Source organism: Acomys russatus, chromosome 1, assembly GCF_903995435.1.
Source record: "Acomys russatus chromosome 1, mAcoRus1.1, whole genome shotgun sequence".
NCBI lineage: Eukaryota > Metazoa > Chordata > Mammalia > Rodentia > Muridae > Acomys > Acomys russatus.
In genome coordinates, this window is record NC_067137.1 from 121,788,904 (window position 1) to 121,816,042 (window position 27,139).

The 27,139-nt window shown below is 44.0% G+C and overlaps 1 protein-coding gene across 1 annotated transcript in view; it reads left to right on the top strand.

The window, feature by feature from the left end:
- Positions 1-27,139, top strand: part of Ncapg2 (non-SMC condensin II complex subunit G2) — a 51,380-nt gene that overhangs the window by 17,777 nt on the left and 6,464 nt on the right. The window contains exons 10-23 of the mRNA XM_051152502.1: positions 1,771-1,863; positions 3,142-3,267; positions 3,888-4,067; positions 4,921-5,073; positions 5,993-6,319; positions 9,988-10,161; positions 13,946-14,016; positions 15,693-15,846; positions 15,958-16,131; positions 16,809-16,925; positions 17,010-17,150; positions 17,870-17,969; positions 22,325-22,512; positions 23,792-23,932. Coding sequence (XP_051008459.1) covers positions 1,771-1,863; positions 3,142-3,267; positions 3,888-4,067; positions 4,921-5,073; positions 5,993-6,319; positions 9,988-10,161; positions 13,946-14,016; positions 15,693-15,846; positions 15,958-16,131; positions 16,809-16,925; positions 17,010-17,150; positions 17,870-17,969; positions 22,325-22,512; positions 23,792-23,932 — 2,139 coding nt within the window. The remainder of the gene's footprint in view (positions 1-1,770; positions 1,864-3,141; positions 3,268-3,887; positions 4,068-4,920; positions 5,074-5,992; positions 6,320-9,987; positions 10,162-13,945; positions 14,017-15,692; positions 15,847-15,957; positions 16,132-16,808; positions 16,926-17,009; positions 17,151-17,869; positions 17,970-22,324; positions 22,513-23,791; positions 23,933-27,139) is intronic.

Consider the following 27,139-nt stretch of genomic DNA (forward strand, 5'->3'; position numbering starts at 1 on the left):
ACACTCTGTTTCAGCCTCTCTGCCTACAGATAACTATTTTGGCTAAAAATTCATAATTTCACTCCATCAGTCAAAGGGAGTTTCCCAGAATCGTGATATTTGGTGTTGTAGCAGTTTGTTTCTGCTACCAGCTTTGTAATGAGGAAAGAAATGGTGCCTTACGTTACAGCCAGCTGGGACTGAACTGTGTTTCTCTTCTAAGCTCTTTAAAGTCTTTCTGTGAGGTGAGAATACCATCCACACCAAAACACGATATTGTGCATAACTGTGACATGTTGTTTTTATAAAACTGTGTTTCTCTTAGTTTCTCTCTTAACCTATCACACAAATAATTGAGACTTTCATATTTGTTGAATAATAAGCTTCACCACACAATAACTAAGCAGTTATTACTCTATTCTTAACTGTCTAAACTAATCTGGTTTCCTCCCAGCATGCATCCCAGAGATGTACTTGCACTTGTAGCCTTCCCTGCTCCAGCTCCTTCTGATGTCTCCTGGACCGCTCTGTGCCTGAATCCCCTACTTCCTCTTCTTACTCTTCCTCCCCTGCCTGGCAGGAAGTCCAGCCCTATTCTCTCCCCTGTGCAGCGATTGGCTGTAAGCTGCTTTATTGGCACACCAGGGGACAATCATGGAGCTTTGTTTATACAAGATTGAGGCAGGAGATTCTCAGAACGAGGACTGCAACCAGATATTGCATTTGAATTACCCAATAACTTTATGCCTATATCACCATGAAATTCATAAAAAATAAGCAATGAACCCGAGTGTGATGGCGTCTGCAATTCCGTTGATCTGGAGGCTGAAGCAGGAGGAACATGAGCTGAAGGCTAGTGAGCCGCGGACGGACACAGTATGAGGCATTTTCAAAGGTGTGAAGAGAGAATGAAACCTCTGTCAGAAAACTACGCCCGTGCCGCAGCTCACTCAGGGTTTTCACCAGCAGATGTTCTGGAGGAGTGGGTTCCAATAATAAGGCAAAACTGATTGTTGCTGGGTTCAAGCATTTATACAGAATTGTGGGGTGATTCTGACTATGATAGAAAAGGGATGGTTGACTTCTAATCATAAGTTTGGGATGAGCCTGCTGTCTCAGTTAAGGTAGGCTGTAAAGGGTACTGAGGAGAGGCTTGCTTGTTGTGCGGTCTTAAGATAGAGAGCTGGAGCCTGTTCCTTTGGGCAGCAGAGAGCCGAGCAGCAGAGTTGCTAGTAGGATTACTGAGCATTTGAGTCAAGGTGAATCAGGCAGAGTCTTGTTGGTGCTCCCCTGTTCCATTTTGACCTTACAGCCAGAGCTCTATGGAGGTCATGTGGCTCTTGGTAGGCTAGTAAGAGTTTAACTTCTATATACGTAGTCAGGTGTCCTGGATGGCCTAGAGCTCCTGCCTTGGTTCCTTCTGCCTCAGCCTCTCTCAGTGAGTGTGACAACAGGCGTATGTCCCTAAATGGCAGACATTAGAACCCAGGCGGTATTAGAATTCAGGGCCATTGATGGTTATTTTTGCTATGATTTCTTTCTTGTGATTTGTTGAATTCCAGGTTGTCTTATATCTGCTGTAGGTCTTTCCAGAGAATATTGCAAGTGTCACAATGGTGGGGTGGGGCAGAGTAGCGTTGCTTTGTATTTTTGTAGTTTTGTGTTGTTTTGAGGTTCACTTGTGTGTAGCCCAGGCTGACTTCAAGCTCACCATGCTCTCCTTCGGCCCCCGGAGGGCACAGCACTCATGTGACCTCAGAGCCTTTGTTTCCGTCTGTCTTGGGGCTTTAGGTGCTGAGCTACTTTCACCAGCAGAAGGTCCGCGAGGGGGTGGAGGAGATGCTGTACCGGCTGTACAAGCCCATCCTGTGGCGAGCGCTGAAGGTAACCCTGCGCTGCCGCTCCTAGCGCAGCATGTGCTGGTTCAGAGGAAGATGCAGGCAGTGCTTGTGGTGAACAAGATGCCTTACATTGTTGAGCTGTGCTCTCACTGTGTGACCCGTGCTAGCCACCTGGGCCCAGGTCGTGCCACTGCCTTAGCCTCACGTGTAGATGGGGTGGTAGGTTTGTGCCACCATTCCTGGCTCTCAGTTACTAACCTTTATGAACAGCATCCCTTTGATCCACTCAGCTATCAGATCAGTTCTGTACTGAAAAACTTACTATGAAGATCAGTTCAGAGGGTGACTGGGGACGTGCACAAACATCAGTGAGGCTGGGAGAGTAATAGCTGCGCCTCCTGCTTGTTCTTGTACTCTCATGCCTGTAACGAGGGCAGAAGGCAGACGCTCTGCTTAGCGTTTTCATGAGCACCTAGTTCTACACAAGCAGCTCTGGTGTGCCTAGAAGACAGTAACCATCTCTTAATAGTACTAGTACTCTTTTTTTTTTTTTTTTTTTTAAATAGTCCCAATATTGAAAAGTTTAAATGCAGAGCTGGGTGTGGTGGCACATGACTGTAATCGCAGCACTCAGGCGGATCTCTGTGAGTTCAAGGCCAGCCTAGTCTACAAAGTGAGTCTAAGACAGCCAAGGCTACACAGAGAAACTCTCTCTCGGAAAAAAGAAACAACCCCAAAAACAACAAAAAAAGTTTAAATGCAGCTTTGGAATGAGAAAACTGATCTTTTATATCTGTTGACATTGAACTGAGAGTTTGGCTTAATTTTAGGATGACCATACAAAGCTTGGCTATTTATTTTTGTGGTGCCAAAGGCAGAACCCAGTCCCCACACAACCTAAGTGTGTACTTTGCCACTAAGTTACACCTACAGCCTGGTTTTGCCAACTTAAAAATTAAAATAATCTTTTTATTTTTTATTGCCGCTTATTTATTTATTATCAGTGGGAGGACATGTGGAGACCAGAGTACAGCAACCCCCTCAAAATTATGGTTAATTTGCAAGTAAACCTTTACTGAAATTGTGAAAGTATTAATTTGGGAACTCTGGACTCTCTGGACTTCTTCCACCCCCCATCCCCCCCCACCCGAGACAGGGTCTCTCTGTGTAGCCTTGGCTGTCCTGGACTCACTTTGTAGACCAGGCTGGCCTTGAACTCACAGCGATCCACCTGCCTCTACCTCCCGAGTGCTGGGATTAAAGGTGTGCGCACCACGTCTGGCTACTCTCTGGACTTCTAACAGTACCCGTCTCTTCACAGGCCAGAAACTCTGAGGTTCGGTCAAATGCTGCGTTGTTGTTTGTTGAAGCGTTTCCTGTTAGAGACCCAAACTTCGTTGCCATTGAAATGGACAGTGAGATTCAGAAGCAGTTTGAAGAACTGTATGTAGGTATTGCCGTGGAGGCGGGCACTGCTGGCTGCCCGTGTGTCCTGTGGCTTAGCTGCAGGGCAGTGCTTGGCAGCAGGGCGGTCCCTCAGAGTAGTCCCCACTCTGCTAGTGTCTCCAGAGGCTCAGATTCCACACCGTCCCTTCCTCCTCCTTTTAATCACTCTTGAAACATTTCACCGTGCATTCTTAGGTAGGTTTCCGGGTTCTAGGTGTGTATGCCTTGTCACCAGTAGATGTGTGCTAGCACTTTGACCCGCAGACTTGACTCTACCACTCCCACTGATAGCTTTGTGACTTTGTGGCATCATACGGGCTGAAAACATTCAGATCAAAACTGTGCCTCTATCAAACGCGCAGACTTCCTTTGATGCTGTTAGTCTATAAGCCATGCCATAGAACAGCTCCTCGTGTGGCCCTTCTGCAAGTGGCTCTACATGGGCAGCTGCACATTGCATCCTGGAGCTCGTCCCTTTAGAGCACCTAGGGACATGGGCTCCCTGGCCAGCGTCTCTGCAACTTTAAGTGTCTATTAGTAAGTTTTAAATTCCCAGCATGCCAATATGTAACACAAACAATAATTTGCAGTGTCAATCTTTCTCTTTTCTCCTACTTTTAGAGTCTGTTAGAAGATCCTTATCCTCAGGTCCGTTCCACAGGCATCCTTGGTGTTTGTAAAATAACTTCTAAATACTGGGAAATGATGCCTCCCACCATTCTTGTTGACCTCTTGAAGAAAGTCACAGGGGAGCTGGCATTTGATACAAGCTCAGCTGACGTTCGTTGTTCTGTTTTTAAGGTAGGGTTTTTAAAGTATAAAAGTAGCATTCTACTATAGGATAGTTTCATAGAACTATAAGGATTTCATAGGAAATAGAAGGTGAAAATATTAGAAAATTACCTATTATCCTACTCAGAGGGGAAAATGTTACTGATACTGTAGCCTTATTTCTATATCAAAAGTATAAATTTTTTTAAAAAAATTTTATGAATTTTTTTTAAAAATAAAAAATATTTTATGTGTATGGGTATTTTGGCTGTATGCTATGTGTATACCTGGTGCCCATGGATGCCAGAAGAAAGTGTTGGTTCCCATGCAACTAGAGGTACAGATGATTGTGACCTTCATGTAGATCAGCCAGAGGCATTGGGTCCTCCTGGAGCTGCTATTAAACGCTGCTATCAGGTCCCTTTCACGGGTGCTGGAAACTGAACTTGAATCCTCTGCAAGCAGAGTATATGCCTTTAATTGCTGAGCCATCTCTTCAGCCTCCAAAATAAGCTTTTAAAATCCAGATTTAAAGTATTTTCTAGCCAAGTATGTAGCCAAGACCTTTAGTAGGAGAAATACTTAGGAAGCTGAGGCAGGACGATTATGATTTTAAAGTATGCCTGAGTTGCCTAGAGACCCTGTTTCAAAAACAATGTTGTCTCCATAAAATGTCTCATTGATTGGGCATAGCTTGCTAGCTATATAGACCCTCCTTTTTGCATCTGTGGACTGTCTTGCTGAGCCATCTCACCAGCCCTAAAGCATGTGTTCAATGTGCAGTTTCATGAAGATGATTTTTTTCAGTATCATGTAAGATGCTTCCTACCTAAATGTTTTACTGGTATATTTTGATTTTGAAATGCTTTCTCTCTCTCTGTAGTGTTTGCCGATTATTTTGGATAACAAACTGAGCCACCCGTTATTAGAACAGCTTTTGCCACCACTCAGGTATAGTCTCCACGATAAATCAGAGAAAGTGCGGGTGGCTTTTGTGGATTTGTTGCTGAAAGTCAAAGCTGTGAGAGCTGCAAAGGTAAATTAGACATTCTTAGAGAAAACTGAAATATACAAAATGCATTTGTTACCACCTAATGGACTTAATTTTGATTTTAGGAACCTTAACAGTTTTTAATCAATTTGGTAATTCATATATTTGCTAGATTGTCATAAAATTTAGTTTTGTGTTTCACATGAAAGGTTCTAGAAATAACATGTGTTTCATTTGGAAAGACTAACATAAACAAGCACCTTTACATACTTTTAAACATTACTCCTTGTGTGGCAGGCCTGTGTGCACAGTGTATTTGTGGAGGCCAGGGAGAACTTGAGGAAGTTGGTGCTTTCTTTCTGCCATGTGGGTCTCAGGGATTGAACTCACTTTGTCAGGCACCTTTATCCACTAAGCCATCTTGCAGGTCCTCCTTTTACTGTTTTTATTACATGGTAAAAGTATTGAAATGTTTGATGCATCTCTACATATTTAGCACTGAGAAAGAATTTAAATATTACTTGCAAATGTTAGCTGAATACTGTCCTACTTTTTTTTTTTTTTAAACAAAACCAAGGTAACATGGTAAGTATGCACTGGGCATGGGCCAGTTTATTGACATAATAAAGAAGGCATAAAACTTGCCCTCTACCAAGTTCCAATTCAGTTTTTTTCCCCTTCTCTGATCCTGGAGATGAGCTCAGGCCTCACGCATGCTGTGCAGATCCTCTGCTAGTAAGACAAGAGCGTGCTGAGTTCAGAAGTTCAAGGCCAAGTGATTCCGTGTGGTGCCTGCTGTCTGTCCTTGGACATAGCCATTGCGGGAGCATTGCCACCTGCATGTCTGCTAGTGTGCTGTGAAAAACAATTAGTTCTTTGCTCGTGTTCTGGAAACTTAAGCTGTCTTCAAGATTATAGGAACCGTTGATGATTTCCTTTTGCATGTCTCCACCCCCTTCCCCAGTTTTGGAATATATGTCCCATAGAGGACATTTTGGTTCGCCTGGAAATGGATTCTCGGCCTGTGTCTCGGCGCCTGGTGAGCCTCATCTTCAATTCTTTTCTGCCTGTGAATCAGCCAGAGGAGGTGTGGTGTGAACGCTGTGTCACGCTGATCCAGATGAACCCTGCAGCTGCCCGGAAGTTCTATCAGTATGCCCATGAGCACACTGCCAGCACCAACATTGCAAAGCTCATCCACGTCATCCGCCACTGCTTGACCGCCTGTATCCAGAGGACTCTGAGAGAGTGCGCGGAGGCCCACAAGGAGTGCGCGCAGGAGAACGCCAGCGTGAGTGGCTCTTTCACTGCACATTAAAGCAAGCAGATATTGTTTTGGTATGCTTTCTCTAGTGCTTAGGATTTTTTATTTTCCACTTGTTTCAGTTAAGATACTTAAGTTCATTTTTCAAAAAGTCATAAATTATATTTTTTAAAGAATTGCGTTACTTCTTTTGTACTTTTACAGTCTGATAGGATAGTTGTAAAAAAAAGACTATCCTCACTGGTAGCACCTTGCCTTGGACCTCTCCGTGTTCGATCCCTCTTGGGTGTAGCACTGTCGAGCTAGACGATGGACGTGGAGCTGGTGTCTGCCACAGTCACTGACAGGATCTTCTGGGAACATTTTGGGGGTGAACTTCTGGGTGTAAGCTTTTTATAGACTTGTCTTTAATTGGCTGCTCATTCATTAAAACCCAAAGTGTCCCATAATAGCCAGTTAAGACTCTACTACACTCACTGTTTACAAGCAGTATTTTAAGCTTGTGGATAAACACTTAGGATTTAGATATCTAAAGTAAAACTTGAGGGTTTTTTTTTTTTTTTTTTTTTTTTTTTTTTTTTTTTTTTTTTTTTTTGGTAATACTCAAGTAGATTAAAAATCTGTCCTGTAGAAGAAAATTATGGTACCATTATTCCATTGCTAGTATGCTGACTACATGGCCAGGCCCTGGGGCTTGCTACTGCTACCCTGTGACCAGTCTAGAGAGGGTAGGCAATTATATTCAGATTGCCTCTGTCATGAGGTGGCTTCTCTGCCAGTGCCATGGTTACCTCAGTGTATTTCTCCCATCACATCTTGACAGGCAAGTAGCTGCACCCTGAGTAGATGTCCTTTGCTCTTTGTCCCTCGCTTGACTGGTCTGATCTGAAATTGGTCAGTAGAAACTGCTGAAGAAATAAAGGAAAGTAGATGTGCAGCAGAGGGAGAATAGTATATAGGACATTGTGACATAGGAGTCACCCCCCCCCCCCCCCCCCGGCTGACCAGGGCCTTTTCATGGGCTCAGAGTGTCTGATTGGTAGAGTTTAAGTCCCTTCTACTCTTCCTGCATATTAGACAGGGTGTGTGAAGCTTGTCGGGGAGACTTAGCTGGGTTGCCATGTAGCTTTTGTGCTGTGATCAGGTGATCTACTTATCAGGCTGGCCCGAGGTAGTACGCATTGGCAGAAGTGGGTAAACACCCTGCTGTGGGCCACTGCAGCCTTGTTCTGGCTCTGAGAGTGACTTTCCAAAAGAGAACATGAATTTGGAAATGTACTGTTTGAGAATTTGTTACATTTTCTAAATATTGGAGAACGTTAACCATGTTATTAGTAGTGAGGTCACTTAGCTGTGAAAGCTTACAGTATCTCCTAGCTTAAGTTCTGTATCATTAGAAAGGACAGTGACTTCCATTGTACTCTGTATACAAAACACATAATTTGCTATATAGGTTCTCATCCTATGTTGGCAGGGTTTCAGAATACACAGGTACACTGTAACCCATGTTAGAAAAAAATAAATAACTTGTCATCTAGGTTTTCTCTTTTTTTTTTTTTTTTTTTTGGTTTTTCGAGACAGGGTCTCTCTGTGTAGCCTTGGCCATCCTGGACTCACTTTGTAGACCAGGGCTGACCTCGAACTCACAGCGATCCGCCTGCCTCTGCCTCCCGAGTGCTGGGATTAAAGGCGTGCACCACCACGCCCGGCTCGTCATCTAGGTTTTCTAAGAACACATATTATGTATCTAAAACATTTTGTTTTGTTTTTGAGGTAATCTCACTATGTATCCCTGGCTGTCCAGGGAAATCCCAGGTGGCTTTGAACTTTGAACTTGGGGTTATAAGCTCACACTACCATGTCCAACCAAGTTCTTGAAGAAGTTTTGTAAGGTTTTCTCATGGGAGTTGGGCTCGGTGGCACACACCTATAATCCCAGCACTCAGGGAGGCAAGGAAAGTGAGTTCGGAAAGTGAGTTCAAGGCCAGCCAGGTCTACAAAGGGAATCCAGGACAGCCAAGGCTACAAAGAGAAAGCCTGTCTTGAAAAACAAATCAAAAAATGAAGAAACTCTGTCTCAAAAAAAAAATTCCCCCCTCATTATGCCATGGAGGCGTACAGCTTTAATCCCAGCACTTGGGAGGCAGAGGCAGGTGGATCGCTGTGAGTTCGAGGCCAGCCTGGTTGATCTACAAAGTGAGTCCAGGACAGCCAAGGCTATGTAGAAAGACGCTTTCTCAAACAAAGACTTTCTTCTGCTCATCTATTAACATCCAAAGATATTCTTTGCTAAAATAAAATGTTGGCACTATTACTTAGGAGCCTAGTATTGCTAAAGTATTGTAGCCCAGCCTGCTAAAATAAAATAAGGAACCATTACTTAAGAACCTAGTGCATTATTCAAGTGTTATTCTCAAAGGGGAATTGTGGTTTTCATAAATTTTAATGAGTCTGCTTGCTAAGATATTGAGCTTCTGTGGTTTACTGTGAATAAATGCACCTACTTATGTTTCTTAGGCTGGTAACACATAGTGGTCACATGTTGTAGTGCTCAGGTTAAATGTAAGCATGGTCCAATAGATTGCTTCTCTGTTCACAGAGCTAGAGCACAGAAAGTGTAAGGTAAGAAAGAATGGAACCTTTGATCAGTTTGTCACTGACAGGTTGCTTTATCAATTTTATTGGCCTTATTACATTCCAAAGCATTTGGTGCATGCTGACATAGCTACTAGGGAGAAACTTTGCTTCTGTGTACTCTTATTAGTCCAAATCAGTTTCATACTCACAGTTGAATGGTTAAAACTAGGCTGAGTCACCTCTTCACCTCAGCATTAGATGTTACTGCATCTTGTGTGTCTGTTTATCTCCGTGGGTCAGTCACTGATGTGCAGGTCACCAGCTCTGGAGAGGGACTTTGGTATACACATCTGACTTGCACTGAGCATTCTGGTATAGGGCCATTGTACACTATCAGCATAGTAGGAAAATATAGACATTGGTTTTCTTTTTTAAATATTTATTTATTTATTTATTTATGTATTTATGTATGCAGTGTTCTGTCTGCATGTACACCTGCAGGCCAGAAGAGGGAACCAGATCTCATTATAGACGGTTGTGAGCCACCATGTGGTTGCTGGGAATTGAACTCAGGACCTTTGGAAAAGCAGACAGTGCTTCTTAACCTCTGAGCCATCTCTCTAGCCCAATTGGATTGTTTTTCAACAAGCCGAAGAAACGTGCTGTAGTGGTTGTTGACTATCTTTAGTCCTTATCCGTCTGTGATTTGTGCCCTGCTGGACTCAGGCAAACAGTGTCTATCTAACAGCAGTGCCTGCTGGGGCAGCAGTGTTGTACAGCAGTTCTCAGTAGTTGTAGGGTAGTGCAATCTCATTTGTATGTGGTGTGTGCTAGAGTGTTAGTTTCCGATTTTAGAAAAGTTATAATGCATATAGATTGTTTCATTAAAGACAATAGAGTTAATTTAGAATTTATTTCTTGGTGGAATTTGGAAATAAAGCTACATTCTTGATATAGATAGGTTCTAAAGTAGTGAAGAAAGTTTTATTGTATCATAGAAGTTGACATTACATTATTTATATTGCTTTGTGTCTGCAATTCTGAGGTGTGCTTTTGAAGATAGTACTTTTGTCTTTAACACTTGAGATTCTTTCACAGTAACATTATTTGTGTCCTAGGTACTAGACAAAACATTGTCAGTGAATGACACTGCGTCCATGGCAGGGTTACTAGAGGTCATTGTGATCCTCTGGAGGAGCATCCAGAGAAGTCTGGAAAATAATAAAGAGGCCAAAGTATATACCATTAACAAGTTTGCATCTGTGCTTCCAGAGTACCTGAAGGTATTCACGGTAAGTCTGGGCCACTCTTACAAGTCAGGTACTTTGTGATGGCAGCAGTTTCATCTCTAGTGGAAGTTTTGTCTTGTATTCATGGCAAGAAGGCCACGGTGCCATGAGGGCAGTGTCTCGCCCACTGCTTTGTCTCCTTGGCACCCAGGGTACTTATGGTTCAGAGTGAGCCCTTAAGCTTTTATTTTTTGTTTTAATTTTTGTTTGTTTGTCTTTTTGAGACAGGGTCTGTCTGTGTAGTCTTGGTTGTCCTGGACTCACTTTGTAGACCAGGCTGGCCTCAAACTCAGAGCGATCCACCAGCCTCTGCCTCTGAGTGCTGGGATTAAAGGTGTGCACCAGCATGCCCGGCTTAGCTTCTATTTTTGATGTTGGAGATAGTTTGGGATCTAATTTACTTGCAGTTTTAGGAAGAGGATTCTGTTTTATGAGCAAAAGATTTCCATCTTATAGGTGTTTCCTAAGGTGTTTGAAGGCACACAGGGAGTAGATTTCCCTGTAGCATGAATTGTGTCTGCAATTCATGCAATTTAGTGAATTAAGAGATATTTTTAGGTGCTGGGAAGATAACTCATTTGGCAAAGTGCCTGCTGCATCGTCATGAGTACTTGAGTTTGGTCTGCAGCACTGTATAAAAGCTGGGCTTGCCAGTGTTCATCTGTAATTCCAGTGCTGGAGAGACAGAAAGGTCCCTGGGGCTTACAGTCAGTCTAACCAAATTGGTGAATTTTAGGTTCAGTAAGAGACTATCTCATAAAAAAAAGTAAAGAATATTTGAAGAATATGCCTACCAAAAAGGTGTACACATCCAATAAGGATTTAAGTTACATAATAAATATGTTAAATACATAAATATATTCAACAAAAACATATTCTTTGATAATTTCATTTACTTTATTTTGATGTTATTCACTGTTCCCACTTTCCTCTCTTAATCCCCCCATCTCTGAGCCCTTCCCAGCATGTCCTCCTTATTTCTTTAAAATTTTTTTTCATCTCCTGAGTTTAATTAGGGTTGTTTTCTGGCATATATGTGGACGTCAGCTTATTTACCAGATCATGTACAAGGAGGAGGACTTTTCAGCCAGCTGCTATTAAGTGCCAGTAGCCCCTCAGCTAGGGGTGGAGTCTCTTGAGTCCATTCCAGCTGGGATGTTGATGGGGTCAGTCTTGTTCAGCTAACCACAGCCTCTGACTTTGTGGGTCCCACATCTACATCGCAGCCAGAAAACATAGCAGTTTCCCCTTTTCTTTGACTCCTGTACTTTTTGTTTTTCTGCTCCCTCTTCCGTGATGTTTTCTGAATCTTGGTGGGGAGGGAGTTGATAGAGGGTGTCCTATTTGGGGCCAGGTACTCAGCAGTCAATCTCAGGACTTTGACCAGTTGTGGGTGTCTCTGCATTAATTGATGCCTGCTTCAAAAATAACTTTGTTTGACCAAGGTTGAAACCGGTGCTGATCTGTGAGTATAAACCTGCAGGTTTAGAAAGCAGTTTGACAGCGCGCCTGTTAGTAAAGGCCATGGCTTTTCTTCTGGGACTTCTACGTCAGTTATGGCTTTGGGCCAATTTTACAGTACTAGGAATGAAATCAGTTGTGTGAAGTAGGCCTTGCTGCATTTTTTAAAAGTGGTTGGTTATCTCTACAACAGTTATGCCGCCATTGCGCCAGTGGGTACATCTGGCCTGGCACATGGTTATGCTGCTTTCAGGGTCTGCTACGGGGAAAGACCGTCAGTTGCTTCTCTAGCAGCTCACGTAGCAAGGCCGTCTGAAAGGAAGTTTCTAGCTCAGTTCCAGCTTGACTCCACTTTGTTTTGCAATCTGAATGTGTAGTATCTTAAGCAATTACAGATCATGCTATGTATGTCTGGTAGGCAACCAAGAGCACAGGCAATATTTAAGTTTCCTCTGGGGCCTCCCTTGCCAACAACTCAGTGGAATCTCAGGTGTGGTACTAGGAACTTCATTTAATAACCCATGTTTTCTAGGCTAGCATTAGCCACCAGTGCAGGGCACCTCTATTCAATCACCATTAAAAAGAAACATATTTTAAATTAGTTAACAAAGTAGTGAGCTTCTTTAAGGCTTTTAATACATTCTTGCCTTTAGTTAACCCTCCCTTACTCTCTACTCCCACTCCTCCCATCCACACTAAACCTTTGCACCCTCAATATTCTCCCTATTTGCTTTTTGTAAAGCGTGCACACAAAAAAATATATTTCAGTTGCCAGGTAGAACATTTTATAGGTTTTTTTTTTTTATCGTGTTTTGGAGTGTGTGTAATGCTAATATGGGTTTATAGTTTTTTTTATATCGTGTTTTGGAGTGTGTGTAATGCTAATATGGGTTTATAGTTTTTTTTTTTTTTATCGTGTTTTGGAGTGTGTGTAATGCTAACATGGGTATTGCTCACATGTCTATCACACTTTGTTCTCTGTTCAGGGTTTTCAAGCACATTTCCTTGTTAGTTACTCTTGCATCATGTTTACTATAGATATTTGGAGTTAGAGGTCAAGGTAGCCACATTAACTGAATTCAGGGGAATGATACATCTCACCTTAATTTTCTTCCGCTTTCTGTATTCATGTTTATTTTCAGGAAAATTGTTTTTTCCCCCTTTGGGATCCTACATCTTTTAGCAAAGAATTATGTTGTGTTTTATTTGTGTGTATATGTGTGGTGTACATATGTATATTTGCATGCTTGTGCATGCATGTGTGTGTGTGTGTGTGTGCGCGTGTGTGTGCGCGCGCGCGCATTATTCATCGAGGGTAGTCTACTAGTTGAACCTACGACTCCTCAATATGACCGGTCTAGCTCCCGGATCCCTTGTCTCTAATTCCTGAGCACTGGAGTTACAGCGAGGCTGCCACACCCACCCAGGACTTACGTGGGATTCCTAACTCCAGTCTTCAAGCTTGAATAACAAGGACTTTAACTTCCCACCCCTTATGTGGTGTTCCTGAAGGATTCTGAGCAATTAAAATCTGCTCAGTTTACTGTACTGCTGCAATAATAATGCTAATTAAGCTACAGTTTATTGCATTTTATGCACGTTAGGTTTCACTATGCCCATTTTCTTGACATTTTGTTCATTCAGTCTTTAATAGCACTCTGCATTTCAGGAGGAAGAAGCTGTTTAGGCTCTTTCCTCTGTGGTTTACTTGATTCAAACTCTTAGGTATAAGATGAATTAGACAGACACTTACTTTGAAGCTACAAAGTTACAAATAACAATCTGATTGTCTTGTGTAATATTATCTGAGTAACATAGTCCTCTTAAGAGTTATTTTCGAAAGAAAAGAAAGAAAGAAATGATTAAGAAAAAATCAGCCAGGTAGTGGTGGCACATGCTTTTAATCCCAGCACTTGGGAGGCAGAGGCAGGAGGATCTCTGAGTTTGAGGGCAGCCTGGTCTACAAAGGGAGTCCAGGACAGCCAAGGCTACACAGAGAAACTCTGTCTTGAAACCTCCTCCCCTGCAAAAAGTTATGTTCAAGATAGGTAATTAGTCAACTCTTCCCTGTCATCAGTAATGGTCTGAAAGTAAATAGCGCTCCATGCCTATACTTGTTGCACTTGGTGTTTGCTCAGTAGTGAGGTGGCATAGAAATGTCAGGGTACTTGATTCAAGTAATCTCAGCCGTAACCCTGAAGGGTTTTCTCTAGATAGTGAAGAAATTACTGGAGTACCTTTTGAGCAACTGTGGAAATAGGTTATTAGGAAAAGTATCCTATTGTCCATTCCTGTGTTAGCTTGATGTTCTTTTTTGTGTTTCCAGGACGAGCGCTGCAAAATCCCTCTGTTCATGCTAATGTCCTTCTTGCCAGCCTCTGCGGTCCCTGCGTTCAGGTACGCTGCCCCAGAGCAAGAGTCTATCCTCACTGGACATTGTTGTCATCTAGTCTGTGCTTCTCCTTCCTGCCTTCCTCTCTCTCTCTGGGGAGAGTGTTAGGGTGTGATCTCAGTGGACTCTGAAGTTGTTACAGAGCGGCCGTGAGCCCCTCAGCTGTGACTTCACCTCATGTCTGGGCAGCATTCTGATACTCAGAGTGGTAAGCTCTGGAGTCTCTCGTCACTGCTGCACCACACGGCTCCAAAATACACACATGAAAGGAAGAATGTCAAAACACTGAGTACATGGTAAAGTGTTTTCAAGAAGGGGATAAAATAAGCTGTTGAGGGCTGGAGAGTTGGCTCAGTGGTTAGGAGCACTGGGTGCTCTTCCAGATGACCTGGGTTCAGTTACCAGCATCCACGTGGCATCTCACATCCACCTGCTACTCCAGTGTCTGCGGATCTGATGCTGTCTTCCGGTCTCCTCAGCACCAGGCATGCATGTGCTGTACAGATACATAAACAGACAAACATCCGTACACAAAATTAAAAATCTTTTGAAAAGTACGCTGTTGAGATCTATTTCTCTAGTTCTTTTTACACTTCATGTAGTGGGCACACAGTCTTTTCGTATGGCTGGTGAGCAAATACTGGGCCTTGCATATGCTTGTCATGCCTTTGATCACTGAGCTATTTGCATACTATTTTAAAAATGTGTGTGTATGTCTATGTCTGTGTGTGTTATATGTACCTGAGCATGTGTGCACCATTTGTGTGCAGGAGCCTGTGGAGGTCAGAGCATCTTAGATCCCCTAAACTAGAGCTGCGGCTAGTGAGCTACCATGTGGGTGTTAGGAGCTGAACCTGAGCTCTGTGCAAGAGCAGCAGATGCTTTTAAACCTGCACCAGCTGTCTCTCCAGCCCCCACACACTGTTTTTTGTTAGGCAGGGTAGTTCTGGGTTTGCTGCTTATGAATGAATAAAACTTTCTTGGTTTTATTTACAGTCAAGAAAATAAGTCTTTACAATTGTATGTTTATATGCATTTTGTCTGTATGTGTATGGGTACAGCACAGAATGTGTGGAAGCAGAGAACAACTTTTGAGAGTTGGTTCTCTTTGTAGAATCTGGGAGTCCAACTAGGTCATCAGGCTTTGTGGCAAAGCACCCTCACCTGCTGAGCCAGTTTGCTGGCCTCCAAAATGAATGTTTGTGGCATAACAAAAATTATTGTCCTATCTTTGTCTTATTGGTCTTTTGCTTGGATATTTGGGTTTTTAATTTTATGGCTTTTGTGGTTTCATGTGTGTGTGTTTCTTCTGTTTGCGCTTTGAAGAGAAAGGGTGTGGAGTCGGGTGGGCAGGGAAATGGGAAGGGTCTGAGGGGAGCTGCGGGAGTGGGCCGTGTGATCAGAGTATATTACGTGGGGAAAAAAGGAGAAAAAATATGCCATAAATTCGGATCTCAGTAATGTGACAGCCAGCTCTAGAAACAGGAGAGGGTTGGAGTGTGGCTTACATCCTTCTGCAGCTCCAGGCTGTTGTGGGTTTTGTGGTGGGACAAGTACCAGTGTAACTATGAGGCCTGTGCGCCCTTGATGCAATCAGGCTGTCGCCTGGTTTTCCTCACCAGGTGGGAAAGTGGGCCTCTTTGAAGAGATACTAACCTGGTTTTTCTACTCTCTTTTCTAGCTGTGGTGTGATTTCTGTTCTGAGAAACCAGGAGGAGAGTGTTGCAGACAGGAGCTACTGTACCTTGCTGGATTGTCTCTGTTCCTGGGGGCAAGTGGGGCATGTCTTGGAGCTCATTGTTGACTGGCTGTCTACAGGGCCACCTCAGGCCAAGGTGTGTACACAGCCATGCCTCTGCACTGTGCGGAACAAGGGCATCGGCAAGTGGTACAGTGTTCTGGGAACATACGCTCTAATTGCCTCTTTGTCTCACTGCTTCCTTCAGAGTAATTCGGCCTCTAAACGTAAAGTACAAATCAATGACACGTGCCCAGTGAAACCTGAGTTAGCATTGTTGTACATGGAGTATTTGCTGAACCATCCAAAGAATCGAGAGTGCGTCCTGTCTGAACCCCAGAGGAAACTTAAGCAGCTTTTAAGAGCATTTGAGAGATCCAAGGTAACTGCTTACTTGGGAGTTAAAGTGGCTGCATACAGTGGTGACCGTGATGCAGTAAGATGCAGCTTTCATGTGTGGCGCTGTGTCTGTGAGTTGGACAAGAGCTGAGAGTGACCATGCTGATGCTGAAGTGCACAGGTGAGGCCAGGGTACAGCCATGCCCAGGACCGTCCCTGCGTCCCACAAGCAGAGTTTAGAGCCCACAGTTCTCCATGGTTTCCAGCAGGTCAGGGATCCAGCTTGCTCCTCTAGTCGTGTCCAGGCCCAGTGAGGAAGTACTAGCTCGCTTAAGTCTTAGGCAGTGTTCTCTAGGAATCCTTGTTTCCCAAGTGCCCTTTTGAATCCTGTTTTTCCTGTGCTGCACTGGCCTGGCCACCTCCTGTAGGGTTCTCCATCGAACAATCCTTATTGCTGCCACCCTGGATGGTGGCTCAGCAGAGCCTGCCCTGGGGAAACAAGCCGTGGTCCTTGTGGTCAGTGGTCCTCGGGCCTTGTGCACCTGCTAACAGTGCCATGTGCTTCTAGAGGCTGCTCAGCAGGTAGCGTCAGGTGCAGAGATGGCAGCGAGAGCTGTACTGCTGCTGACGACCTGCTGTGCCTGCAGGTCAGGGGCTTTCTACCTTGCTTTGATGTGGTCATGTCATTCAGAGTGTGGACCCTGGGTTGTGATTTTACAGGCAGATCTGGAATCATTTCTTCAGTCTCCAAGTGAGAATCCCGTCCACTTCAATAAAGTAGCCAGCCTGCATGCCTTTGGTCTGTACTGCAGGCTGAGCGTCCATCTTCAGTACAAGGTATGCTATCTGGTCCTCATGCTCTGAGTGTCACGGAGCAAAGCTGCTTTTGTTACTCATTAGCTTCTTTGTTGTGTTGGATAGTTCTGCTCAGAAGAGAAAATTCATCTGTCCATCTTGAATGACACTGGGTCTTGGTTAGAAAACAAAGTTTTACCTCTTCTTCAAGACCAAGAAGAAGAACATCAGAAGCTTCGGAGGGATGTCTATCAACAGCTTGTCCAGGTCAGCAGTTGACACTGGGCTCTTGATCTTGTGCTGTATTTTCTTTTTCTTATTTTTTAATATATTTTATTAATTTATTCATATTACATCTCAGTGGTTATCCCATCCCTTGTATCCTCCCATTCCTCCCTCCCTCCCATTTTCCCCTTACTCCTCTCCCCTATGACTGTGACTGAGGAGGACCTCTTCCCCCTGTATATGCTCATAGGGTATCAAGTCTCTTCTTGGTAACCTGCTATCCTTGCTCTGAGTGCCACCAGGCCTCCACCTCCAGGGGATGTGGTCAAATATGGGGCACCAGAGTTCATGTGAAAGTCAGACCCCACTCTCTACTCAACTGTGGAGAGTGTCCTGACACTGGCTAGATCTGAGTTGGGGTTCGAAGTTTACTTGTGCTGCATTTTCAAGACAGCTCACTTTGTTGTAAAGTGGTATAGCTTCTGATACCTAGAGTGACATTACGTTTACAAACACAATCTGCGTACTTTTAATTCAGATTAACATGTTGCACATGACAGTTATTTGGTTATGTTGGTAGTGTCTATAGAGTTCTTATGGAAATAATGAAAATATATCTGTTTATGGAAATTCCTTTAGCAATGTAGTTGTAGACATCTGCTTGTCACATTAGTACATCACGTCACGGGAGAGGTTTCCTGGGCTTGATGCCTTCCTTGTTGAAAGCTTTTGTTATTGATGGATCCATGCGTGTCTTGCAGACTTACCTGGCTGTGTGTAAAGACGTTGTCATGGTGGGCCTTGGAGACCCTACGTTTCAGCTACAGCTTTTACAGCGGAGTCTTGGGATAATGAACACAGGTACTTGAGCTTCACTCATTCATGAAAGGAGTGTTTGAGAGCAGAAGGTGCTTTCAGCCAGTCCGTGCTTCCAGTCCTCAACCCTTCCCTCTGGGGTCAGCGCTCGGCTTTCAAGCAGTTTATCTGGAACACATGCTGCCTGTTGCCAAGCCGGTTGTTTATTGGCTAGTGCAGCCGGCAGTTTTAGAGATGCTTCTGGTGTCGGACTCACTGCCCAGGTTCTGGCAGATTCTGACAGGGCTCTGCTCCCTGGATCTGCCTCCTTGGTGGGCAGACTTCTCCACCTGGCACCTGCTGGGGACCCTCCCAGGACAAGGGTGTGAGTGATGCAGCCAGGAGAGTGGCACACCTGGAACCAGAGCCAGTTTTCCCTCTGACACAGCGTATGACAAGAAGAGCCCTGACCTTGTGTCTTCCCAAGCCCCAGGCATCCACATCCAGGGACAGTGCCTCTGTGCTATAGACTGTTAGTAGTGTTTTCTTCTACACATCCAGTTACCGAGCTCTGTCTGTCCACACTTGAAGCTTTCATCTTGTAAGTCCAGTAGTTTGCTGAAAGATGATGTCCCTCATTAAATGCAGTTTAGCATGTTTAGTCGGACAAGGCTAGCCCTTGCGGGCAGCGATGTGAGCGATGTCGCTTAGACACCTTCCAGGCAGCCTGAGTGGGGTCCTCCCCTCCTTGTGGTGCCAGACACTAGCTGGCAACTCCAAGTCGTAAGATACTGTGTTGGTTCACAAACTCAGCTCTTTTTAATCATACTCTATAGTAAAGACTGCGTTTGGTGTTTAAGATTAGTAATTGATGGGGCTGGAGAGATGGCTCAGAGGTTAAGAGCACTGACTGCTCATCCAGAGGTCCTGAGTTCAATTCCCAGCAACCACATGGTGGTTTATAACTATCTATAATGAGATCTGGTGCATACAGGCAGAACACTGTGTACATAATAAATAAAATCTTAAGAAAAAAAAAGATTAGTAATTGAAATAATCTAAATGATTTGTCTTCCCACACTTCATTTATCACTTAGGAATTGTTTTCCTTAAGGCTGAATCTACTTTTAATTATGTATAAAGTTTAATACTGTAAAATTTTTGCTCTCTAGCTAGTTTGTTTCATTATGTGGAGGTGCCCAGTCCCGTTAGAGCTGGACCTGAGTCTAGCAGTTTGGGGAGGTGAGACCTAGAGTCTACTGTTTCCTGAACTTTTTGCTCTACTTGAAAGCGGCAAAGTGAAGAAGCCATTTTCAGAAGTTATGTTTACTTTTCTAGTGCCCTGATAAGACACTATGACCAAGACAACTTACAGAAAACATAGTTTATTGAGCTACTGCATCTGTGGCTTTCACAGCAGGGAGCCTGGCAGCAGGCAGACAAGCATGGAGCTGGAGTAATAGCTGAAAGCTTTCATCTTGAGACACAGCCATGGGGGCGGGGAGGAGAGCACACATGTGTGCACACATGCTCACTGGGAGTGGCATGAGTTTTGAAACCTCAAAGCCTGTCCCAAGTGAATTATCTTCTCCAATACAGCAATACCTTCTTTTTTATTTTTAAATTAAAATTTTTTTAATTTAAGTAATTTATTCAGATTACATCTCAGTTGTTATCCTCTCACTTGTATCTTTCTGTTCCACTCTCCCTCCCTCCCTTCCTTACTCCCTCCCTCACTCCCTCTGTTCCCCTCCCATAGGCCTATGGCTGAAGGGGACCTCCTCCCCTACCATGTGGTCACAGCCTATGAGGTCTATGGGTAGCCTGCCTACCCTTCCTCTGAGTGTCACCATGCCTCCCTACCAAGAGGAAGTGGTCAAATAGGGGGCACCATAGTTCCTGTCAGAGTCAGTCCCCCCACTTTACACACAACTGTCCATTGGCTAGATCTGAATGGGGGGGTCTAGGTTCCTGCATGCATTGTCCTTGATTGGTGCAGTAGTTTGAGCAGACGACCTTGGGTCTAGATCCGCCAGCCTTGATGGTCATCTTGTAGGATTCTAGGACCTGGGTCCTTCCATTTCCCCATTCTCCCTTACCTCTTTCACCTGGAGTCCCAGTAGGAAGGTCCAACGTCTATCCCAATCTCCCGCTAAGTGAAGACCCTCAGAGTACATCCGTGTTGGGCTAGTGTCCAGTTGTAAGTGAGTGCATACCATCAGCAATACTTTCTAATCCTTCTCAAACAATTCTTCCAATGGGGATCAAGTATTCCAATACAGAAGCCTACGGGGGCCATCCTCAGTCAGACACTCACTATGTTCATGTTAATCACACCTTGGAAGGAGATTCTTTATAAACCCAAATGCATATTCTAAAGAAGCCAGGTGTGTAAGCCAAATAAGTTAGGGGTTTATGCTCACAAACTTAAGGTGCTTCCACTATAATACGGTATATGGATGGTGGAAGATCAGGCACCAAACATAACAGGGCTATGGGAAAAGATTTCTTACTGAAAATTCCAGCCCAGTTAAAAAAAAAAAAGTTTAATTTTTAAAAGTAAAGACTGTAGGACATCGAAGGCTTGAGAGAGAAAGGCCACTGATAAAGAATAATGTAAGATTTTTTTTGATTCAAGCATCTCAAAGACCAGGTCTGTCACATGTTGGATACAGTGCAGGAGGTTTCCCTACAGCTTACTTACATGTGAGGCAGTCTCTGCAGTTTGCTGTCCTTGCTGAAACAGGAGCTGTTTGTTCCTTGGCAGGTACTCGGCAACCTAAAAATGAACATAGTGGGTGAGTTTCAGATTAGTGGCCTTCTTGTTTTCTGTCTTGTAGCTGTGAGTCCTGGTCTGTTGTTAGCAGGTTGTCCCGACTAGCATGTTGCATGTTTGACTCATAAAGTATATACACCTAAACAGAATGAAATGACAGTTAAATTTTTTAGCTTTCTAAGTTTCTTTCCGTGTTACTAGGACTATTACTCACTCTGAGGAAGAATGTAAGTAAACAACTCCTTTGTCTGTATGTGAGGTAGGGCTCTCTAGAGGATAATGAATCTGTATCTATAAAGTGGATTTATTAGAATGACCGCAGGCTGTGGTCCAGCTAGTCCAACAGTGTCTGTCTACTGATGGAAGGTCCATGAGGCTGGATGTCTCAGCTGGTCTTCCATATATGCTGGAAACCCAAAGAAGTAGGATCTAGTGCCAATGAAGGATTGTGCCAGTGCCCATGAGCAAGCAGGGAAAGAGAAAGCAAGCTACCTTCTTCATATTCTTCACATGTGCTCCCAGCAGAAGGTGTGGCCCACACTAGAGGTGCATCTTCCCACTTCAAAACCCCTGTCTGGTTTCAGTCAGCATATCCTGGTTTAAAGAGTTCATTACCTGCCCTGTCAGTGGACATGCCACATGACAAATGTATATGAGGAGTAAGTTCTTCCATCTGCCTCTGAATGGCAGAGTAGTAGCTCCTTGAAAGTTTCTGCTGTGGTTTAGTGGTTTTACAAAGCTGCTTATTGATTCTGGCAGAGTCTGAGACCTAGAGGATCATAGAGAGCCCCTGGGATGGAAAGTCTGTCTTAGCAGGAAAGTTTGGGGTGTAGTTGGCTGTGGTCTCTGGCAGAGCTTGCCGGATCTTCAGTCCATTTTGTAGCTGAATGGCTTTACCCTTCATATCCAAACCCATTCTCTGGGCAAGTCCTTGTGGTCACTTGAACCATAGGCTGTCTATAAGCAGCATCATTTCTGCACTTTATTGCATGCTTGTTTTTTATTATTTTCATGCATCTTGTACCATGGGTTCTGCCAGGAGGCTCACTGTCTAGTAGGTTAAGGGTGAATCAGCACCTGAGCCATGTGATGGAGTGGGACAGGTGGCATAGGGTGCCCTTGAAGCTTACTGGGGGAAGGCCACTGTCTCTTCCTTATCTTTTACTGAAGAGATCGATCAGGGGAAAAAGAGTGGAGGAATGGTATTATTAGGCTTATACACAGAGGTAATTATACCAAATGTACCCAGTCAGGGAGGCAATTGAAAAAAACCAAAGGAAACAATTAATTACTACCAAGTAATTAACATGAGGCTACCAAGTGGTGTCAGAGATGTGAAGTTGGGCTCGTTTTGCTGGGTTTTTACCTAGGTACTAACGTAAGAGAAAGGCTACGTTTCCTAATGTAGGTACCATAGTGCCAATTGTTGTCCACGTGCAGTGAACAAAGTTCTAGGTTTACTGGCGGAATCAGCTGCACTGTTGCTGCTGGGAAGAGGTTTTTGTGTGCTGCGTCCTAATTTGGATTAATCTGATGAAGATGTTTGGTGCAGACTCACTTGTGGCGGCTCTTCTGCAGCTGTCGTGGTGTGCTCTCAGAACCTGAGCTCGTGCTGAGGTAACGATGCTTCCGCTTTTCTCCCTAGTGAAGGGATTTTTTTACACTTCATTACTTCTTGGCATTCTGAAAGAGATAACTGGAAGCTCCGTGGTTCCCAGGACGGATTCATTTGAAGAAGTCACAGTGCTGTTTGACTCCGTCCAGGAAGTATTTCAGAAGATGTTGGAATGTGTTGCCGGGACTTTCAGGCAGCAGCCGGAAGAAAGCCTGCTGGTTGGTATTGTGTTTGAATGGGCCAGGCTATTTGGTGGGGTTGGAGGGGGGCCATTCTCAGGGTGGCTGGGTTACATGTGTGCAGGCTGCGGCTCTCCCTGTGCTCTCTACCGGGCGCTGATCGGTGCTTGATGCCAACCCTAAAGGGAAGAGTGCCTGCCTTCTTTGGTGCATTTAGATCCGCAGTTGTGAGCGCAGGGATTGAGGTCGCATGAGGGACAGGGCTGTCCACAGCCTGTGAAATGTCCATAGAGAATATATTTGTGAAGAGGGTCAGTTCCTGCCTGGGAGAATGCTCACTCCCACCACCTGTTATGTCTCCGTTTAGAAGGATCTTGGAGGGACCATGGTTTTCTGTTGATGGTGGAAAGTTCATAGAATGAGGTAATTGAGGGGCTGGGTCATAAAAATCAAAGGGTCTAGACCTGAAAAATGCAAAGCTGGTTCCTGAAAAAGTTATACTGTTAGCAGAGAGAGCCATATTTTTTTTTCTTTCAGTAAGCTATTGTTTTAATTCTTAAAAAATGTTTAAATGGGAGGCCGTTTATGAAATATCAAAGAGTCTCAATTTTATTCTAGCATTAGCTGATAAAAATGCTTAAACATTGTTGATACTGTTTTTCCTAGCTCAGTTCATGTTGCTTCAAGTGTTTGATCTCTATGTAGTTTATGTCTGTTCTTGTATTCCTCCCAACTCTCCCACCATCCAGTGTAGGTTCATTCAAAATACACTACCTGAGCTGATGATTACTTACTACTTATTTATGTGAGATAAGCTCTCACTCTGCAGCCCAGGCTGGCCTTGAACTCACTATAGTTGACAAGCTCTCACTCTGCAGCCCAGGCTGGCCTTGAACTCACTATAGTTGACAAGCTCTCACTCCGCAGCCCAGGCTGGCCTTGAACTCACTATAGTTGACAAGCTCTCACTCTGCAGCCCAGGCTGGCCTTGAACTCACTATAGTTGACAAGCTCTCACTCTGCAGCCCAGGCTGGCCTTGAACTCACTATAGTTGACAAGCTCTCACTCTGCAGCCCAGGCTGGCCTTGAACTCACTATAGTTGACAAGCTCTCACTCTGCAGCCCAGGCTGGCCTTGAACTCACTATAGTTGACAAGCTCTCACTCTGCAGCCCAGGCTGGCCTTGAACTCACTACAGTCCTTCTGCTTTAGCCTCCTGCTTTCTTGGATACAGATTTGAGCCACAATATCTGGTGCTTGGTTTTTTAGTTGTGATTTTTTAGCTCCACTGATAATGACTGATGTATTGTCTTGTAGCTCTTTCATTCTGTTCAGACCCCTCTTTACGAATTCATCACCACCGTCCAGTCCTGGCACAAGGACACCGCAGTCCACCATGCTGTGCTTTCTACTCTGATTGCTGCACCTGTGGTTGAGATCGGTCACCAGCTGCGGAAGGTGAGGCATACTAACTCTGAAACTGCACATGTTTCTTGACTGTTCTGCTTACAGTACGTGGGTAGGTGTTTCCAGTGTAAGCTTTTGGTGAGGACTGTTTTGCCAATTCCCATACCTTTCCATTCAGTTGGTTGGCTGTCTAGAGCTATGTGGCAGCTGTGGTGCATATGCTAAGGGTATTGTCTCTCCTGACTGAGATGGATCTAGGCTCCATGATGCAGACATGCCTGTTGGCTCTCAGACTTTTTGAGTGAGTTGATAGTTCTCAAAATTATTCTTTGCTAGAGAGGAAATCAGCGATAGTTAGGTAAAACGTTCAGGACTGCTCTGGACTGTATTAGTGTACAGTGGTTCACATCTCTGCTTTTATAAACATAGGAAGCTTGAATATTTAAAACTCCCAGCACTTGGGTGGCAAAGGTGGGTGGATCTCTGTGAGCTAAGGCCAGTCTGGTCTACAAAATGAGTTCCAGAACAACCAGAGGTACACAGAGAAACCCTGTCTTTAAAAACAAATAAACATACAAACACAAACAAAAAAGTTGTATTTATCATGTATGAGTGTTTTACCTACGTGTGTGTGTGTGTGTGTGTGTGTGTGTTACTATATGCATGCTTGGTGCCCACAAAGGCCATAAGAGTGTATTGGATTCCTTTACAACTGAATTTACAGGCTGTTGTCAGCTGCTTTGGGGTTCTGTGAATTGAGCCTGGGTCCTCTATAAGAGCAGCAAGCTCTCTTAGCAGCTGAGCCATCCCTCTAGCTCCAGAAACGTGAACTTTTGGTGTGTATTTTCATAACATAGCTGATGGTGAATGGGAGACTCTTATTAGCACAGATTTAGTCTATTCATTTAAAGATTGATCTGATGAGGGGATCATTTGAGCTAATAGAGAGCAAGCAGATGGTCTTTTTCCTCTTCAGCTCTGAGATGTCCCACATGCACATAGGTCATGGCTTGAAGGAGAGGAGCAGCAGTGGGCTCATTCACTGAGTTGCATGTACTTACAGACCACAGGTATTCTGGGAAATAAAGATGCAGATTCTCACCATGCCACACCCTGAGAATGCTTACACAGATGCTAGCACACTCAGCATAATGTTTTGGGACATTGTCAGATGCAGTAAGCCAAGTAGTGCGACAGCTGAGAGTGTGTCCTTTTCTGGTTAGGCCTGCACTGCTCTTCTGGGAGAGTATTGATGACTGGTCTGTCTTTCCAAAGTCTCTGTCCTTCACTGCACATTGTATAATGACATGCACTGGTGCTTTATATATCAATGTTAATGGTTTTGTCCCCCTGAGTTCTGCTTGCTGTCTTTTATGAGCAGACACTCATGTACCCCAAAATGACGTTTGTAATCTTTGCCTCCAAATTATCCTTGATTGGCTAAATGAATGCCTACACACCTGAGCAGGGCAGAAGTGAGAGGCGGAGCTAAGGTTCACAGGCTGGAAGGTTAGAAGGATCACAAGACGGGGAGCCAGGTGGAGAAAAGAGAAGGAAGGAGAGCTGGCCCGGGTTAGCGTGGAGAGAGGCACATGGCTAGATCAGCATGGATGGAGGAAAGCAGATGAAGAGAATGAACAAGTGTTTATGGGCTGTGGGTGGGGAGCAGCCCAGATAGGAATGATGAGAGCAGTTGGCATAGGATGTGGGGCTGGGAAACAAAGGGCCGTTTTGCAGATTAGTATCTGCGCCACCCCAAATGAAATAAGGCTTATTTAAAATACAATAGGAGTCTGTCTTTTATTGATATGGTAGTGGGTTAATAATAACCATAGGCTTTTAATAATAAACATTAGCCATTATGCAACAACATTGTCCTTCCCCCCCCTCCATTTTTTTTCTGTCAGTTTTCCTTTGGGGATCTTCCTTGTTGGTTTGAATACACATTTAAGAATACTGTCTCTAGGCTGGGCAGATCGCTGTGAGTTCGTGGTCAGCCTGGTCTATAAAGCGAGTCCAGGGCAGTCAAGGCTACACACAGAGAAACCCTGTGTCAAAAAAACAAAACAAAACAAAACAAAAAAAGAACAGATTTTAAAAATCCACTCTGGGGGCTGGAGAGATAGTTCAGAGCTTAAGAGCACTGGCTGCTCTTCAGAGGTCCTGAGTTCAATTCCCAGCAACCACATGATGGCTCACAACCATCTATAATGAGATCTGATGCCCTCTTCTGGTGGGCAGGCAGAACATTGTATACATAATAAGTAAATAAATCTTTAAAAATAAAAAATTCACTTTGATAGTGTCTTCCTTTCACTTGGGCTGCTTATAGTTCATCTGAAGTTAATAAAGCTACTGGTGTGTTTGGTCTTAAGCTGATCATATCAGCATTTAAGACAGGGACTCTTACCTTAGCTCTTCCTGGCTTGGGACTGGTGATAGTCCCCAGCTGAGATCACAAGCCTGAGCCAGCAATGCCTAGCTTTTACTACTCTTACATTTTATCTATCTGTGGACTGCATCTTACTTGGTTTCTCTAGAGCAGTATTTCTCAACCTAGGAGTGGAGTGACCCTTGCACAGGCGTCTCTTAAGACCATTGGAAACACAGATATTTATAAGTAAGATCACAGTTATGAGGTAGCAATGAAATGATTTTATGGTTGGGGTCACTACGACATGAGGACTGTAGGTGACATCAGGAAGGTTGAGAAACACTGCTCTAGAGGTTCTCACGTGTGTCAGGCCATCACATGGCCTTCATTGATTCACCGCACCTTATGTCTCATAGGAATCTCCTAGTAATAGTCTCTGTGCTAGAACCTTCTTGCATCTTTGCTGTGGTCAGATGGTTTACTTTGACATAAGCTTAAAAAAACTCATTGTATTTTAAATTGTTGTTGTTATTATTTTGTTTTTTGGAGACAGGGTCTCTCTGTATAGCCTTGGCTGCTCTGGAACTTGCTCTGTAGACTACGCTGGCCTTGAACTCACAGAGATCTGCCTGCCTCTGCCTCCCAAGTTCTAGGATTAAAGGCGGTGTGCCATCCCCGCTTGGCTTCAAATTATTTTTATTTTAATTTAATGAGTACTTTTAGTGTATCATAAATGAGTGCCCAACACTTTGAGGTGCTAACCCTTATTATAGTAATGTAAAGCTGATTGTCCTGAATATATTTAAGTGTGCCTTATAACCCAGTGTATGTGACAAGGCTTATTAGAAGGACATGAAATCCCCAAGACAGCCAGACTCAGGCAA